General features: G+C 33.6%; 1 protein-coding gene across 1 annotated transcript; it reads right to left on the reverse strand.

The window, feature by feature from the left end:
* Positions 1-3,403: 3,403 nt before the first annotated feature.
* Positions 3,404-15,435, reverse strand: LOC132545119 (ras-related protein Rab-33B-like). The gene is made up of 3 exons (XM_060208790.1): positions 15,039-15,435; positions 11,938-12,502; positions 3,404-7,857 (listed from the first exon to the last, which is right to left on the reverse strand). Exons 1-2 carry the CDS (start codon positions 15,285-15,287, stop codon positions 11,999-12,001), a joined length of 753 nt encoding a protein of 250 aa, XP_060064773.1. The 5' UTR covers positions 15,288-15,435; the 3' UTR covers positions 3,404-7,857; positions 11,938-11,998.
* Positions 15,436-15,669: the final 234 nt, after the last annotated feature.

Raw genomic sequence — 15,669 nt, forward strand, 5'->3', positions numbered from 1 at the left:
TGTCTAGAGGCTTCATTACCTCCTCAGAAATTGTCTTGGTGTCTAAAGGCTTCATTACCTCCTCAGAAATTAATCGCCTTGTTGTCTAGAGGCTTCATTACCTCCTCAGAAATTGTCTTGGTGTCTAAAGGCTTCATTACCTCCTCAGAAATTAATTGCCTTGTTGTCTAGAGGCTTCATTACCTCCTCAGAAATTACCTTGGTGTCTAGAGGTTTCATTAACCCCTCAGAAATTGTCTTGGTGTCTAGAGATTTCATCACCCCCTCAGAAATTACCTTGATGTCTAGAGGTTTCATTAACCCCTCAGAAATTGTCTTGGTGTCTAGAGATTTCATCACCCCCTCAGAAATTAATTGCCTTGTTGTCTAGAGGCTTCATTACCTCCTCAGAAATTGTCTTGGTGTCTAAAGGCTTCATTACCTCCTCAGAAATTAATCGCCTTGTTGTCTAGAGGCTTCATTACCTCCTCAGAAATTGTCTTGGTGTCTAAAGGCTTCATTACCTCCTCAGAAATTAATTGCCTTGTTGTCTAGAGGCTTCATTACCTCCTCAGAAATTACCTTGGTGTCTAGAGGTTTCATTAACCCCTCAGAAATTGTCTTGGTGTCTAGAGATTTCATCACCCCCTCAGAAATTACCTTGATGTCTAGAGGTTTCATTAACCCCTCAGAAATTGTCTTGGTGTCTAGAGATTTCATCACCCCCTCAGAAATTGCCTTGGCGTCTAGAGGTTTCCTTACCCCCTCAGAAATTGCCTTGGCGTCTAGAGGATTCATCATCCCCTCAGAAATTGTCTTGTGTCTAGAGGTCTCATTACCCCCTCAGAAATTGCCTTGGTGTCTAGAGGTCTCAAATATGAAAAAGCGGGGGGATGGGACGGTATAGAATACGAACACATTAAACATAGTGGAACATCGCTTTTTGATTCGCAGCCTTATCTAATAATGTAAGTTATAGAGGGACCAGCTATTTTCTCATTAGGCAGTTTGGAGTGTTCTCAAGTACAGTTCCCTCCTTTGAATGAACGTTAAGAACGATTTTCAATGTCGAAGAAAGCAAGTGTTGAGAACTGACATTTGTTTCCAATGCCTGGGATAGAGTACTGAAAAATGTTCTCTTGGACCTAATTTGAAGATTAAAGGGGTCAAGTCCCCCAACCAAATCCCTTCATTGGAAGATTTAACAAAACATAAACACGTGACCTATAAAATAGGTCAATGTCATACATTTGAACAAACTTGAAAGGCTTATCCACTAGCATTGTTTTGGTCAAACATGATCCTGTGTAATTTTATCATAAAGAAGCAGAGCTTAACAATATTGACTCCGCGGATGACGCTGAAATTTGGTCAATATAGTTTATTCAGGGTTTAAATCCACCATGCTACCTACTTAAGAAAGGACGACGGACGCTGCACCAAAACATATGCTCAATCTGGCTGGTGAGATATAAGGCTACCTGAAATATATTAATTGAAACCATTGAAAATTGAAACTCGAAGGACATGGAACTTTCGAATACTGTTGGTCTTTCAAAAAACACAAAGATGACTAAGATATGTCTTTCGGTACAGAAAAGTCAAAGGAAATGTTATGGTATTTGTCGTAACTCATTTTATAATTGTAACAGACTCTACCAAGTACTTGTCACTTTGTACATGCTTATTAGTCTAGACGGGCAATCTAAGACTGAGAACAAAACATCTAATCAAACTACAATACAAAGATACAATGTACATGACACAGAGTCTAACCAATTAATTAAGGCTTACACGTACCAGATATAACTCAGCCCGTGACCTTTGTGTCGACGTCAATCGAATTAAACTGTAAGTCTGATAAAACAATGCAGTTTTCATGCAAGTGTTCTGACAGCTACAATGAGTTCCTCTTATCTAGCGAAGTACCCAGACTAGAGGAAACGACAATATGTTTAACTGGAATTTCATCTGTCCCAAACATAAAGACAGTTAAAATAGTTCATGTCTTAAAGCAGGCAAACAATTATGTTGGAAATTGTATCTTAACCTTTTTTTAAAAACATAATGCAGCAGTTGTGGTATCAAGCATCTGCAGTTCGTCTTAAACAAAGGTATGAAATGCCCAGGTCACCAGTATATACATACTTGGGGAGTGTTCAGTCAATCTTTAGCAACCCAATTCTTGTTCCAATGGAAAAAACTTTCCCCCCAGCCTTTCGTCTGCCCTGTGTCACAAAGGAATATATGACTTAGATTAATCGAGTTTGAAACGAAATATAGGTTTCAAAACTTTGATAACGAAACAGACGACTGAGAGAAGGTCACCTTGAATTTTGACAATATGTCACTATGTGTCACTATTGATATTTTTCTTGTTTGACTTTGAATTTAACTGGTCGTCAAACGTTTTGATATATATATATATATGTTATCACTGATTTTTTTCATAAAAGCGAATTTCTCAACCTTAGAATAGGTCTTAAAACCCATTACATTGACAATGGACTGGCATCATACATTTTACCATTGCTGTTCAGGATTCTTTTTGAAAAAGAAAAGGCAAAAGCTCCAATCTTTTGAACTTTGGTTTTCCCTATCTCCACTTGATCAGAAAGCAAATGTTTGGCTGTCTGATCTCAGAACTCCCTTTTATTTCTCTTCAACCTCAACCTCATTTTTCTCCACTTGAGGTAAATCAGGAAACATTTGATTAAATGCCCATATAAGGAAATAGGTTTCTGATTTGACACATTGAAACAAGAACTACCAGGGGATATTTTAACAGTTGGATCTCTTCCCTTCCTTTCTATTCTTTCCTCTGTTTTTGCTCTTAATGATATAAAAATTGAACATTTCTCTGGAGAAATAGTGATAATAATCTTTACCTGCCAAATCCAAGATGATTGCCTGTCAGCCATTTTGTTTTTGTATTTGTACCAAATTCAAGTGGTTACAACTAGGGATCAAGGGAACCTCCGTGTGAAATTTCATGAGGATCCATTCAGTACTTCTTAAGAAATAGGTAACAAGCTTTATTAGGCAAAATCCATGATGACCGCCTGTCAGCCATTTCGTTTTTCTATCAATCCCAAAATAAAACCAACACAACTTGGGTAACTTACATATAATATTTGAGAAAGAGTCCGCCATTACCTTGCAAGAAAAAGTGAAAACCACTTTATTTGGCAAAGTCCAAGATAACTGCCTGTTAGTAATTTTTTTCAGATCAGTCCCAAAATCAACTTGCAAACCTAAGGAACCTTCATGTGAAATTTGAGAGAGATCCATCAAGTAAAATATGATAACAAAAATTGTTCACTGAAGGACGAACCAGGAATGTAGAGCGACTTGAATTGCAATCAACCTGATGATGGTGGGCTAAAAATGAAGAATATAGTTTATGCAAATAAAAACAAAGATATTTCTATGATCATCAGAAGGTTTATTTTTACGACAGAATGAGTACATAAATTTGTAAAACAATATCTACAATTTTGTGCTAGGTGAACATCAATGTTACAAAACATGCTGACTATACAGATACATTGGGTATATTGATACAGAGGAAATTCACAAATATTGCACTATTTTTTAAAGATGTAGAAGAGGTATGGAAATCTTATATATAACTAGGGACATTATTTCTAAATTCTTGTGTCTCACCACGGATCGTTTTGATTGCTACTTTATCCTTGTAGCTGTAATATCTAACTTTTGACAAGAAAGAATATTTACAAATTGCAGAAAAAATTCAGACTATCACATCAATAAAAAATAACAAGTAGAACAACACAATACTGATGATGGTCCAAATAACAAGAGAACCCATCTGAAAAAAAAAAAAATTCCAAATGTCCTGCTAAAAAAAAAAAAACTGTCTATTGCCATGGCAACAGTAAGTACAAGTAACAGTTATGCTCAGTGTGATGAAACTAAGAAATGCTAAAGCTGAACACCATGTCATTAAGTATTCTGAATAATCCTTTGAAAGCATTTATACACATATGGCCCTTTAATAAGATCTTGATTACATTCTGGAATAAAAACAAATATATATATGTCATACTCTTACTGACTTTACTTTTGGTTGCTATGGATATTTCCTAAAACAAGAGGTTTATCAACAACAGAAACAGTAATTTGTTTGAGTTTAGTGGTGACAAATTGTGGATTCTTGACTATTTTTCCTAAAGAAACCCTGTGAAGAACTGTGCATGTAGCAATGAGGAAATGTGCACACAAAGAGAGCAAAACTGGTAAGTAATTTCATTTACTGTTCATTTTATCCTGGATATGACATGTCTAAATTAATCTAACTTCTTAACTGCTTAAAATAAACTAAAATATAACCGTGTTCTTTCTACTCATTTCAGACTCTTGAAAAGTACAGACACCATATAATGTTTCTAAACCATAAGAAGTCTGCACCCTATTTTTCACAATAGGCCAATGAAGGTAAAATTTGAAAAGATCACTAATTACATACATTATTAAGTCTGAGAATATTTCCATGCTATGACCCACAATTCTCAGCAAAGTACTTCTTACAAAGGCATGGTTAGACCATGAGCGCATTACAATTAATTTGTATTTTTATGCCGAGATATTGCATTTTTCGTTCTGAGGTGAGGGTCGTAACAATCCTTGAAGCAAAAGACTATCTATACTCTGTCAAAACAGAAATCTTCATGGTTGTAGAGCAGTTTCCATGAGGTAACCTACAGAGTAATTAATCCCCAGGGATGGGAGCACATCCTTACTGTGGTTCATATCTTGGGAAGTTGGTAATCTATAGATTTATACAGTTCACACTCACTTCATTTTCCAAGAGGACACTTATTTAGCACTTCCCCTCATTCAATCTTAGGGTCAGCCACAGTGTCTTTTAGACAACGTTTGATTTCCCATCCCATTGGCCTTCAGAACATGAAGTAATCAAAGCATACCATGTATATCCTGTAATAAGCCCACATGCCTGGTAATAAGCCACCAAAATCTATATAGATGTATTTACAATGACAAGGATTTTATTCTTGTAAAATTATTCAGTGTAGAAAACTGCTGTAACAAACTCAATATGGTCCAATAAAATTTTAGGTAAATCAGTGCATCAGCTAGGACTGACAACATTCAGAAATTGCAATTAGAGCAATAATATTTAAGCACAATATTGTTAGCGTGAAAAGTGCTTAAATAAGATTATTGCTATAATATGCATGTTTAAAGTACAGGACACATAAATATACATATATAAGAGATGACAAAAAAGGTTATATAATAACCTTATCAATGCCAACCTCCCTATTGTCTTTGCTAGCCATGGGTGTTAAATATCTATGTTACTTCAACTGAAGGATAAGATACTGGATCCTAATCCTCATTGAGCTAAGATACCTTCCTAAAGTAGTCGAGGATATGTCAATTACATCCCTCTACTGGTACTGGATCCTAATCCTCGGTAAGCTAGGAAATTCAGATTTATAAAAGTAAACTTTGTTCCTTGTAGTGAAAAAGCCAAGGCACCTACTCATAGTCAGGGTGTGGTGGGCTTATTATTGGGCAATAATATAGTGTTTACAAGACTGTAGCAGACATGGGTGGGCTTATTACCTGGTACCTGCAAAACATGGTAATTACAAACATAGATACAGTATCTGGTACAGAAAAATATTCATTTCAATTTACAAGTAATCGATATCTTAACGCCTTTCTTGGTATCATACTGTGCTAAATATGGTTGCACCAAAATGACTGCAAATTATTACTCATTTTAAGTCTTTTGTTATATATATTAAACTTACTGGTTATCATTATAGGAAAATTAATTCAGCACGACAATCATCAGGTATGAAAATTCAGCAAGATGTGAAGATAGTAACCTTTCTTCCTTTTTATTGAAAACACACTATTCATGCATTCACTCCTAAATATTACATGTGGCTGCCAAAATCCCAAACTTCAAAGGGAGATTTATACATAATACTATACCCATGATTACTACAGTAAATTCTTTCTAAAAGAACCATGATTCACTGTAGTAATAGATTTTCATACACGAAGATTGACTGGTTTAAGGCTTGATATTAAACTTTAAATATAAGGTACACCATGTAATACTAAAGTGTGAATTATGGATGGTAATCTTATAACAGTCAAATTTTTCCATCATTCAGAGTAGCACCCAATAGTTTCCAGTTTGGGAAATAAACAGCACCAGTCCATCGATTGAAAGACTTTCAAAGCAAAGTCAACAAACATTTTACAAATAAAGGATAATGCATTCATATCATTCCCAAAATCCTACTTCAACAAAATATACTTCATAAATGGATTTTTCATATTTCATTTGTTTTGTTGATAACAATTGTACGCATTAGAATTCTGAACTTACAACCACTTTCTTAAACAGAAAATCCTTAAGACAAATTAGCATAATACATGGTAGCAGTAACTGCCATCCTGTCACTAAACATTCATACTTATGTATAACTGTATACAAAATACCAAGATCTGGTATCACCTGTTTACACATACTAATATCTTCCAAAAACTAAATTTCTAACAAAATACCAGAAAAACTGAAAACTTTTACAACACAACTGCCTGCCAACATCCATGTAACAAAATGTGACAGTCTAACAGTGATACAAGACCAACCCAGTAAAAACTGCTCATATAGCTGAGTGAAGTCGACTTCAAAAGTTACCACAACCATACTAGATAATTGAAAATACTGAATCTTCAAAACCTTTCTGGTTTTCTGTGCGAAGCTTAACCAGTGCAGAAATAGCATCTCATCAATGTGGACAACATTTTACAGGATTTAGATGTCACCAGCCTGGCCATCTGAACGCTTGGAACCGATAGATCTAACCCTGCATTACTAGTAATGATGCTTGTGTAGCGTGGTGACAGCACACTTGCCTTTCACCACCGTGACTAGACTTATATTTCTGAAGTGTTTGTGAACTGGTCATCTGCCAACTTAAGTGATTTTTTTCTAGGTACTTCTGGATTCATCGCACACACTTCATTCTGGACCAAAAAGTGTGGTTAATTAAAAAGATTGCTTGCTTCAAAACTACAATAAACAATTAGAGTACGTAAGTTTCCAACTGTAACTATGTACATGAAAGGTTATGCTTGTTGTGGTGGAAAATATTAAAATGGAGTTTAGATTAAAAAACATATGAAAGCATTTTCAACGACAAAATTTTATTACAATTTTTGTTAAGAGATATCATTGACTTGCAAATGTCCTATGTCACAATACAATAGCATGTTCTGCTGTCTGACAATTTCATTTTATATATAAGGGTGATACACAACTGACCATAAATGTTTTAGAAGGAAAACTAGAACAAAAATAAATTCTGTTTATATACCCAGTACTGCTACTAAACATATACAAGCATCACAATATTCATTAAGTATGGTGAGAATAAACTGACAAACAAGAGGTCCAATGTTCCAGAATTATACACCTGCTCTGCAGCCTTAAAAGAACCCTAAGTCACTTTAGTGAATTTCTGCAAACTTTGCAGCACATACCAAAGCATGACCTTTAGGATCTTGAAAAGAAAAAGTTTGAAGTACTTAACACATCAGACTCTAACCACCTTGAAAGAGGGTCAAGATCATTCATATGAACAATGTTGGTGGTCCTTCTACCAATATACTGGAGGCCCAATATCATTATTGAGGACCTTTAGACAATGGACACAGCGTGACGGCATAACCTCATTTGTTCATGAATCATCTGGAGGTGCAGGATATAAACTACCATCCTTTCCACCAAGGCAGTGAAGATTCAATTTCTTCATTGAACTTGAAAAGGTGACCTGTCTGAGCCATGTTATGACACCTCTGATTTATCTGGGAAAAGATAAGTGGAAGATATTAAGATATGACTGCCTTTCTAATATACTCTTCTCTTCAGTACATGTACTCTTTCCATAGAAATGAAGTCTGTACTTGGAGAAGTGTACATCTTTACAAAATCCAGAGAAATTTAATTAAGAGCCATATAAACTTCCCCAATTTTTTCTCTCCCTAATAGAGATCAGTGTTTCAAATGCAGTAAATTATTTTGCCAAAATATTGAACACTGGTAATATTTCTTTAGAAAAGGGCATTAATAATGTAATAATACCCAGATCTCTCTCAATAACATGTGACATTGTAATGTGTAAAAAATATCAAACATATTCTAAATATGACGAAGATACAATTCTCGATGACTATAAAAAAGCAAAAGCAAAACATGAGTTAATTATCATCAAAGCATTTGTTCCTATTTATATTGGATGAATTCAAGCCATTTCAGCAGGTGTCGGTACCAAAACAATAAGTTAATAGAATCTTAATCACAAATCACTGTCTCAGGGTTTAATATGACACAACAGTCAGGACTCTTTTCTTCATCAAATGCTTCAAAGTACCAGGGTAACAAGCATCTGGTCTATATTGAGATAGATATCTATTTCTTTTTCATGGATGAAGAATGTGACTGTAATGACAGAAGATACAAGAATTCTTCACCACTGAAATAAAGTTCATGATATTTCGACTGAATGTTATCTATGCAAATAAAATTTGAACAAATGTTCTGCTGGCTGTTGTGGAATTATTTTCCATATTCAGAAAAAAAAAACATCAATTACACCACATCTTACAACCTATCTACAAATCATTTTAACACTTAAAAGTATATTTTTACATCTGAAGTCCATATCCTATATCACACAATCCATATTATACTTTGCTATTTTTATCACTGGCAATATCATTACAAGGTAAGACTTCTGAAGTACAAACTTGAATTACAAACTTTATAAAGAGGACAGCTTGGATCTGTCATCAAGAAAGACAAGCAAACTTACAAACTAGATAAAGCGATGAGTCTGTTCATCACCAGGAACCTATCACCTGAGACAGAAGCTAGTCTAGGGAATCATAAAACTTAAATATGACTTAGTAATAATGTACAGATATATAATACTCAAAGATGAAATAATTTTATTGATTCATACGTCATCAATGAAATTCCTCTATGAAACAAAAATGGTGCTGAAGAGATCGAAAAGGACCAGAATGGATCCATACACAATATATATTGTTATCTATATATATATATATATTGTAATATAACGCAAAACACAGAGAAAATTTCTGGAGTTCTTCAATGAATGTGCCAGTAAAACATGTCTCAAGTTACATAAATAACTAAATAGGCTTGATAATAGTCAACATATATATCAAGCAGTTAACAGTATTTTTATCTCAGTTTAAATATATTCTCATTTGATCTGAGAATTGATGTCAAATTCAGTGTTAATATTCCTCAACCTTCATTTTATCACAAACAACAAATCGTTTGTTCATTAACAAATTAAATACAAATTTTACATGCATGCACATGTAATAAAATGCATGATTTTCAATTATTCATAAATAAAATGTAAACACCACATCACTAACTACATAATTCAAAACATTTAATACCAGGAACTTAGAGAGAAAATTTAGTTTTTGAAGAAGAGGTCCATTAGGCCTGTATTGCTTACCGGCTTCTATCTGAACTGGACAATGGCTGTTTAAGACTACTTACAGATCAACCTTTCAACTTGGAAACCAATTTTTGACTTCAAAAACAAAATGTAAGCATTTCAAGGACATCCATAGAATATCTACAAAATATTTGTTAAAAATTTCAATATGTGGAATTGAAAATTAGTTGAAAGCTCCATTTTGAATTTTGATACCATTTCAACAACCAATAATGCTATCTTACTTGGATCAGGAAGTATTATTCATATATATTATTGCTTTGACTGAAGCTAAGAAGTTACAATGTCTTGACTAATAATATTATATATTATGAATACTGTGGTATATAGTTCTTGTTACCACAAAAATCATCTACTACATATAAGGTCAAATCTCTTCATACATTCATGCAGAGTACCTTTTAAACTCAAATTTGACAGACAGACACACCAGTATAGCAAATCTTCAGCTCACTTTAGTCATGATGAGCTATGAATATCACATTATGCTAAATATACCACATGGTTCATATATTTGTGGTATCAACTTTCACAAACTACATAAGACTAAATATCATAACAATTATACATGATCATTTTCACCATTACCACAAAGCAGATTTTATAAGCTATTAATCATAAACACCTTTACCTTATGTCATTAATCATAATTTGTTGCAGTAATGAATTGTCTAGAAAAAAAAATCAATATTGAATCAAAGCTATTAAAACTATTATCCAGTTCTTTTCCATCAATAAAGAATTCATTAATATCCGACTTGATTACCAAGAAACTACATCTATAACCAAATGAAAGACTCCCACATTGGAACAATCTCGGCTCCACTGTCTTGTTACCTGGAATTATTCTGATGTTCTTTCAATATTTTTTTATATCGAGTCATAAGCTCTATCATCAACTCAAAAACAAAAGCAGTTGCTAGTATGTAAGGATAAATCAGACTACAGTTTTGGATTTTAAGTCTCCTAGGTTTGTTGTAACCTCTATGCCACATTTTAATTAATTCAAATAATGGCCCTGTTCAGAATATACACATAAACTGTTCTAAAATTCTCTGATAGATGAAAAATGAAATTTATTTAATCTTTGGGCTGCTGCACCTCCCAGTCTAGCATCACTGACAAGTTCTAGAAGGACCAAACAGCTGTATTATGCAGTTTAATTCATTGTTTGGCTCTACTGTATCTAACTCTAAATTATGAAAAGGTGCTATTCACTAGTGTGCCTATTGTACAATCTATTGGAGAACACCTGTGACTGGTAGTTAATATTTCATAGCATCCATGATAGCACATACTAAATAGTGTTAATATCAAATTACCTGTACTGATTTCATAGAACAGAATCAATCTTTATCAGATTCCATAAATCCTGGAACAGAGCGTGTTAAATACATACTTGTGCTTCAGGAATCCATCCAATGTAAGTTAACAGCAAATAAGACGAAATTTATACTATCTGATTTCACTAAATTTTTCAGTTACAAAAAGCTGTACATTCTTAATCCTTTTTCACTGCTTGAAAAGAAAGCTTTGTAATTAGAAAATACAAAATGTAGTTAAATAAAACAAATGTTGAACTTATTCTTTGCATGAATATTTTTTTACTTCATTATTTCATATTTCATAGTACGATGTGACACCTGTTGATATTAAACCATATTGAATATAAATTTATACAATGGAATATTCTGAAATATTACATCTGACAACATCAACAAACAATGAAATAATCCAAACAAAAGTGGATTCAAATACTTTTTAGCTGTCTGTTTATGTAACAAGGTAATTTAGGCAAAATGATAGTTATGTTTCCTGTTTTGGCTCTAAAGTGTACGATATGTCTGTCATTTGTTAATAATGATACCCTATTTTATATATTTAACATCTAATCAATTTCAGAAAATGCTAGTTCCATTTTTCAAATGCATCATATTAAACATTCAAGTAAGGCAAATCTGTAGCTGGAACAGTATTAACATCAAATATATACATTTTGCTTATAAATAGATTTATTCATGAAGATATTTGGCAAACTGAACTGGCTCAGTTGGTGATCAGGAAACACAATTAATATTTTGTCTCAAATTTGTACATGTTTTAAGGTTGTATGCCACATAGAAACGTTGATCAGTGAATCATGTGTTAAGTAATATAAGTAGCCTAGATGCAAAATTTAAAACAGTCCTTTACCTGATTTGATCATTTTTCTGCAAAAATATATATGTATAATTATATCAGAATTGTTAATCAAATGCACAAAAAAACCCGGTTTAAGTACCAAATACAACACAGAATAAGAGAAAAATGTATTACACAACTGTTTGCTTTGTGATATATGGAGGACCGAATTAGATAAAAGAAATATTGATAAAGATAAAATAACCTTTTTGGTTGAAGTTTATTAGACGAAATACTTTTGGTAACAGCAGCCATATTCATGATAATTAACAGGCACAAGAATCCTTCCTGTCACCTTCCACACCCATAGATTGTAGTCCCTTTCCTTGGGAACTTTTACCGATGGAGATAACTTGAACATTACTTGGTAGGCCTGACTGCTCATCACCAACATATGGCGACATTAAAGGTTTGCTATTCTTAAGCTTGTGAGCAAGCGTCATGAAAATAGCATCTACATGATTGGCACGCTCATCATCTTTGGCTGATGTTTCAAACAGTGGCATGTTGTGGGAGTCGGCAAACTTCTGAGCCAGATTTGTGTTTACAGCAATACGTAGTTTCATATCACATTTGTTTCCAACAAGAAGTCTTGGTATGTTTTTGTTCAGGTTGTGTCTGTCACATTCCTCTATCCAACTAGGCATGCTATCAAATGAGCTCATCTTAGTGACATCATAGACAAATACAACAGCATGTACATTCCTGTAGTAATGCTGGACCATAGACTTTCGGAACCTCTCTTGTCCGGCTGTATCCCACAGTTGTAGCTGTAATATAAAATAATAAATTGTATGATATCAATAAACTAAAGGAGTCTATGTGTGCATATTAGCCTTTTGTAATTAACCAATTGGTTTCAACAACCAATTCTTATCTTCCTGATTACAACTATTCTTTTAGATTTAGGCCTCTTGATTCACTGACGACTAGAAGACAAACAAAACAGCTGTGTAATGAAGTTTCATTCAATCAGCAGCCAGTGGTAAATCAAAAGTTGAGACCTAAAATGTACACGAAGCCTGACATGAACATGTGACAATTGTACAATACAGAAACGTACAGAATACAAATGTACATCAACAAATACAATAAGTGAAATATCTTACCAGGAATAAAAACCCATAATAGTACACATATAAAGCATTGTAAAGACTCTTCCTCTTAAGTAGTGCTCATAATGATATTGTGGAATATGTGTGCAGGGTATTCACAGGTGTTTAGTGTGCGCACACATTCATACTCACTTAACCATCCAATCTGAACAATTCCCTCACATACCTTACATACCAATTAAGGTAGTATGGTAGCATGAAAATTACTTGTTGGGGTTAGTCAACCATGACTGAGATGTATCCCGAATAGATACTCAGCATGTCTCAATATGTTAATGTATTTATATATATCGAGCAGGCTACAATACCCTATGACAAAATTAGTTTTTTAAAGTATTTCCACTTGTGTGTTTAACATAAAAATACTCTGATAACTGAATTCAACATTTCAATGTTTCCTAATGTGGTAGTTTGTGTTTCTCGGGACCCTGAAAAATAGACCAGTCTGAGCTGATGTGGTTGTGTCCAAGAGCAGGACAGTTTACCCTACTTGCTCTGGATAACATGTGACAGATCTCCAGTATGTTGTTTAATGAGGTAGCCATCAGACTCTGCCTCAAAATGACCTTGGTTGTTAAGGGGCAATAAACCCAACAAACAAAACACATGCATAAACAGAAAGATGTGTTGATATTACAATATTGCCATGTATTCAGAACAAATGCTAAATGTACCTGTTTTATATCCTTTGTGGTATCTGCTAAAATGAGGAAAATGGAACAAAGAAGCCAAGGAAATAAAGTTATGTATTTCAGACCTTGACTAGTGGCAATGTATAAAATATTCATAGGGAGAAACCACCTGTTTGGTGCACCCGAGTGTTCATAATGCATTACTACTTTTCACAGTATTTATTTGGGAACAAATCACTCCATCCAAAGTACTGCAGTTCAGTAGTACATGTATTATAACAACTGCTATTCTGTCATGTTGTCACTTAAGTCAGATGTTAGCTTCCTGGGTCAAATGCAAGTCAATTGCAGAAACAAGGAAGATAAGGCAGACAAAGAAAATCTTTGATCACAACATGTTTTGTTTTGTTTTTATTTGGAAAGAATGTTTATGCAAATCAGTTGAGCATATTTATGGTTTTTGGTTTTTTTTTTGCTTGATACTGTCACAAAAGCTGAAAAATGCCTTTAATTTAGTATTAGTCTATTTACAGTTAATTTGGTTACTTGTTTCAATTCTACTTCAACAGAACTGTTATCTTCAATTTTTAAATAAGTCTGCATTTCTCATCTGTTATTAATCTACAGCAATTTGGGCATATAAAATTCCTTTAAATAAGATATTTCTCTGGAACTATGAATGATGCAATTCAAATTTTTTTTTTTTTTTTTTGGCGGACAGATTCTATATTTATGTGTCTTATAAGTTGACCATGCTTATAATATCCATGTGTATCTGTTCTAAATCTGAATACTCCTTTTTTCAAAGAATAATATCAGAACCATTGGTCTCATGGAACCTTGAATTTGGGTCAAGACCATTCATTGAACCATTTGGAATAATTTGTAATTTTTTGTTTCATCATTGGACAAAAAATGTTGCCTACTACTAGGAATTTTTTGTTTAATGATTTAAAAGATCTCACTTTTTTACCTCTATAAACTTCTGGGTGGGTCAAAGTCATTCATTTTAACTGAACTTAAAATTCTATATACTGCCAATGACTTGATTAATATGATGACTATGAACATCTTCACAGAACTGAGAAGTGTTGTTAAAATATGACAAATTTGACATGTGGCCTCAGTCATGGTTAAAGTCTATACTTCATCTTAACAAATTTGACTGCCCTAACTGTGTGTATTAAGTCCACCAGTTCATTTCATGACTTATTACAACTGAACTGTTCTTACAGAAATATACTGGTGTGAAACATAGACAAGTATCCCAACGTTTCGCCACACAGCATCCTCACCCAACATGTTTTGCAAAACATCAGAGCAGGACATTTCACACCATTTGGTTATTTAAAGTCGAAATGTAATATTTTCTTTATTCAATTGTATCTTATAAATTGTTTGGTTTTTTTTCTGTTATCATGATTATTTCACACATAAGATGTGGATGAGGATTGTCATTTTTGAACATTAATCATAATGGGACGAATAGTCGTGGTGCAAAACGAGATGGGGAGAAACGTCAGTCATTTCAACAAAACAGCTGGATCCTTCAGTTATACCTTGACTTGTTCCTTGTCAATTTCAACAGTCCTTTCTCGGAAATCGACGCCAATTGTGGCTTCCGTTTTATCAGGAAATTTTCCACTACAAAATCTGTATGTCAAACAAGTTTTTCCGACATTGGAATCGCCGATTACTATAATCTTGAATATGCGTCTTTGTGCTTGTTTTTCTATGACGGTGACAGACGACTCAAGTTCCTCTTTTTGTTCAGAATCGGAACGATTTTTCGGAAGTTCTTGTGCCATAGTTTGATTTTAAAAGCAGAATCACCTCTATACAATTCCACTTCTGTAAAAATATCGCTACATTAAATTTTCACAAGATGACATCATTATGTATTCAGTAGTTCGACGAAGATTATGTGAAAATTTCGGGGACCAGCTGTAAAATGTCGACTTGTTTTGGTGCAAAGATATATCTTTGTCTTGAACACGCTTGACTGTAAAGATAATTTCCGTGCAGTAAAGCGTACGACAGACGTCGAAAATATCAAACAGAAAATTATAATTATATTTTAATAAATTTAAAATTACTATTCATGTTGTAAAAATGTAATAGAATTAAAAAAAGATATTCGAGTTTTGGATCAAAGATGCAAAGATATTTCCCTTAGTGAAAATCTCGTTG

This window comes from Ylistrum balloti, unplaced genomic scaffold (genome assembly GCF_031769215.1).
Source record: "Ylistrum balloti isolate Yb309-2 unplaced genomic scaffold, AGI_CSIRO_Ybal_v1 Utg369830, whole genome shotgun sequence".
Lineage (NCBI taxonomy): Eukaryota > Metazoa > Mollusca > Bivalvia > Pectinida > Pectinidae > Ylistrum > Ylistrum balloti.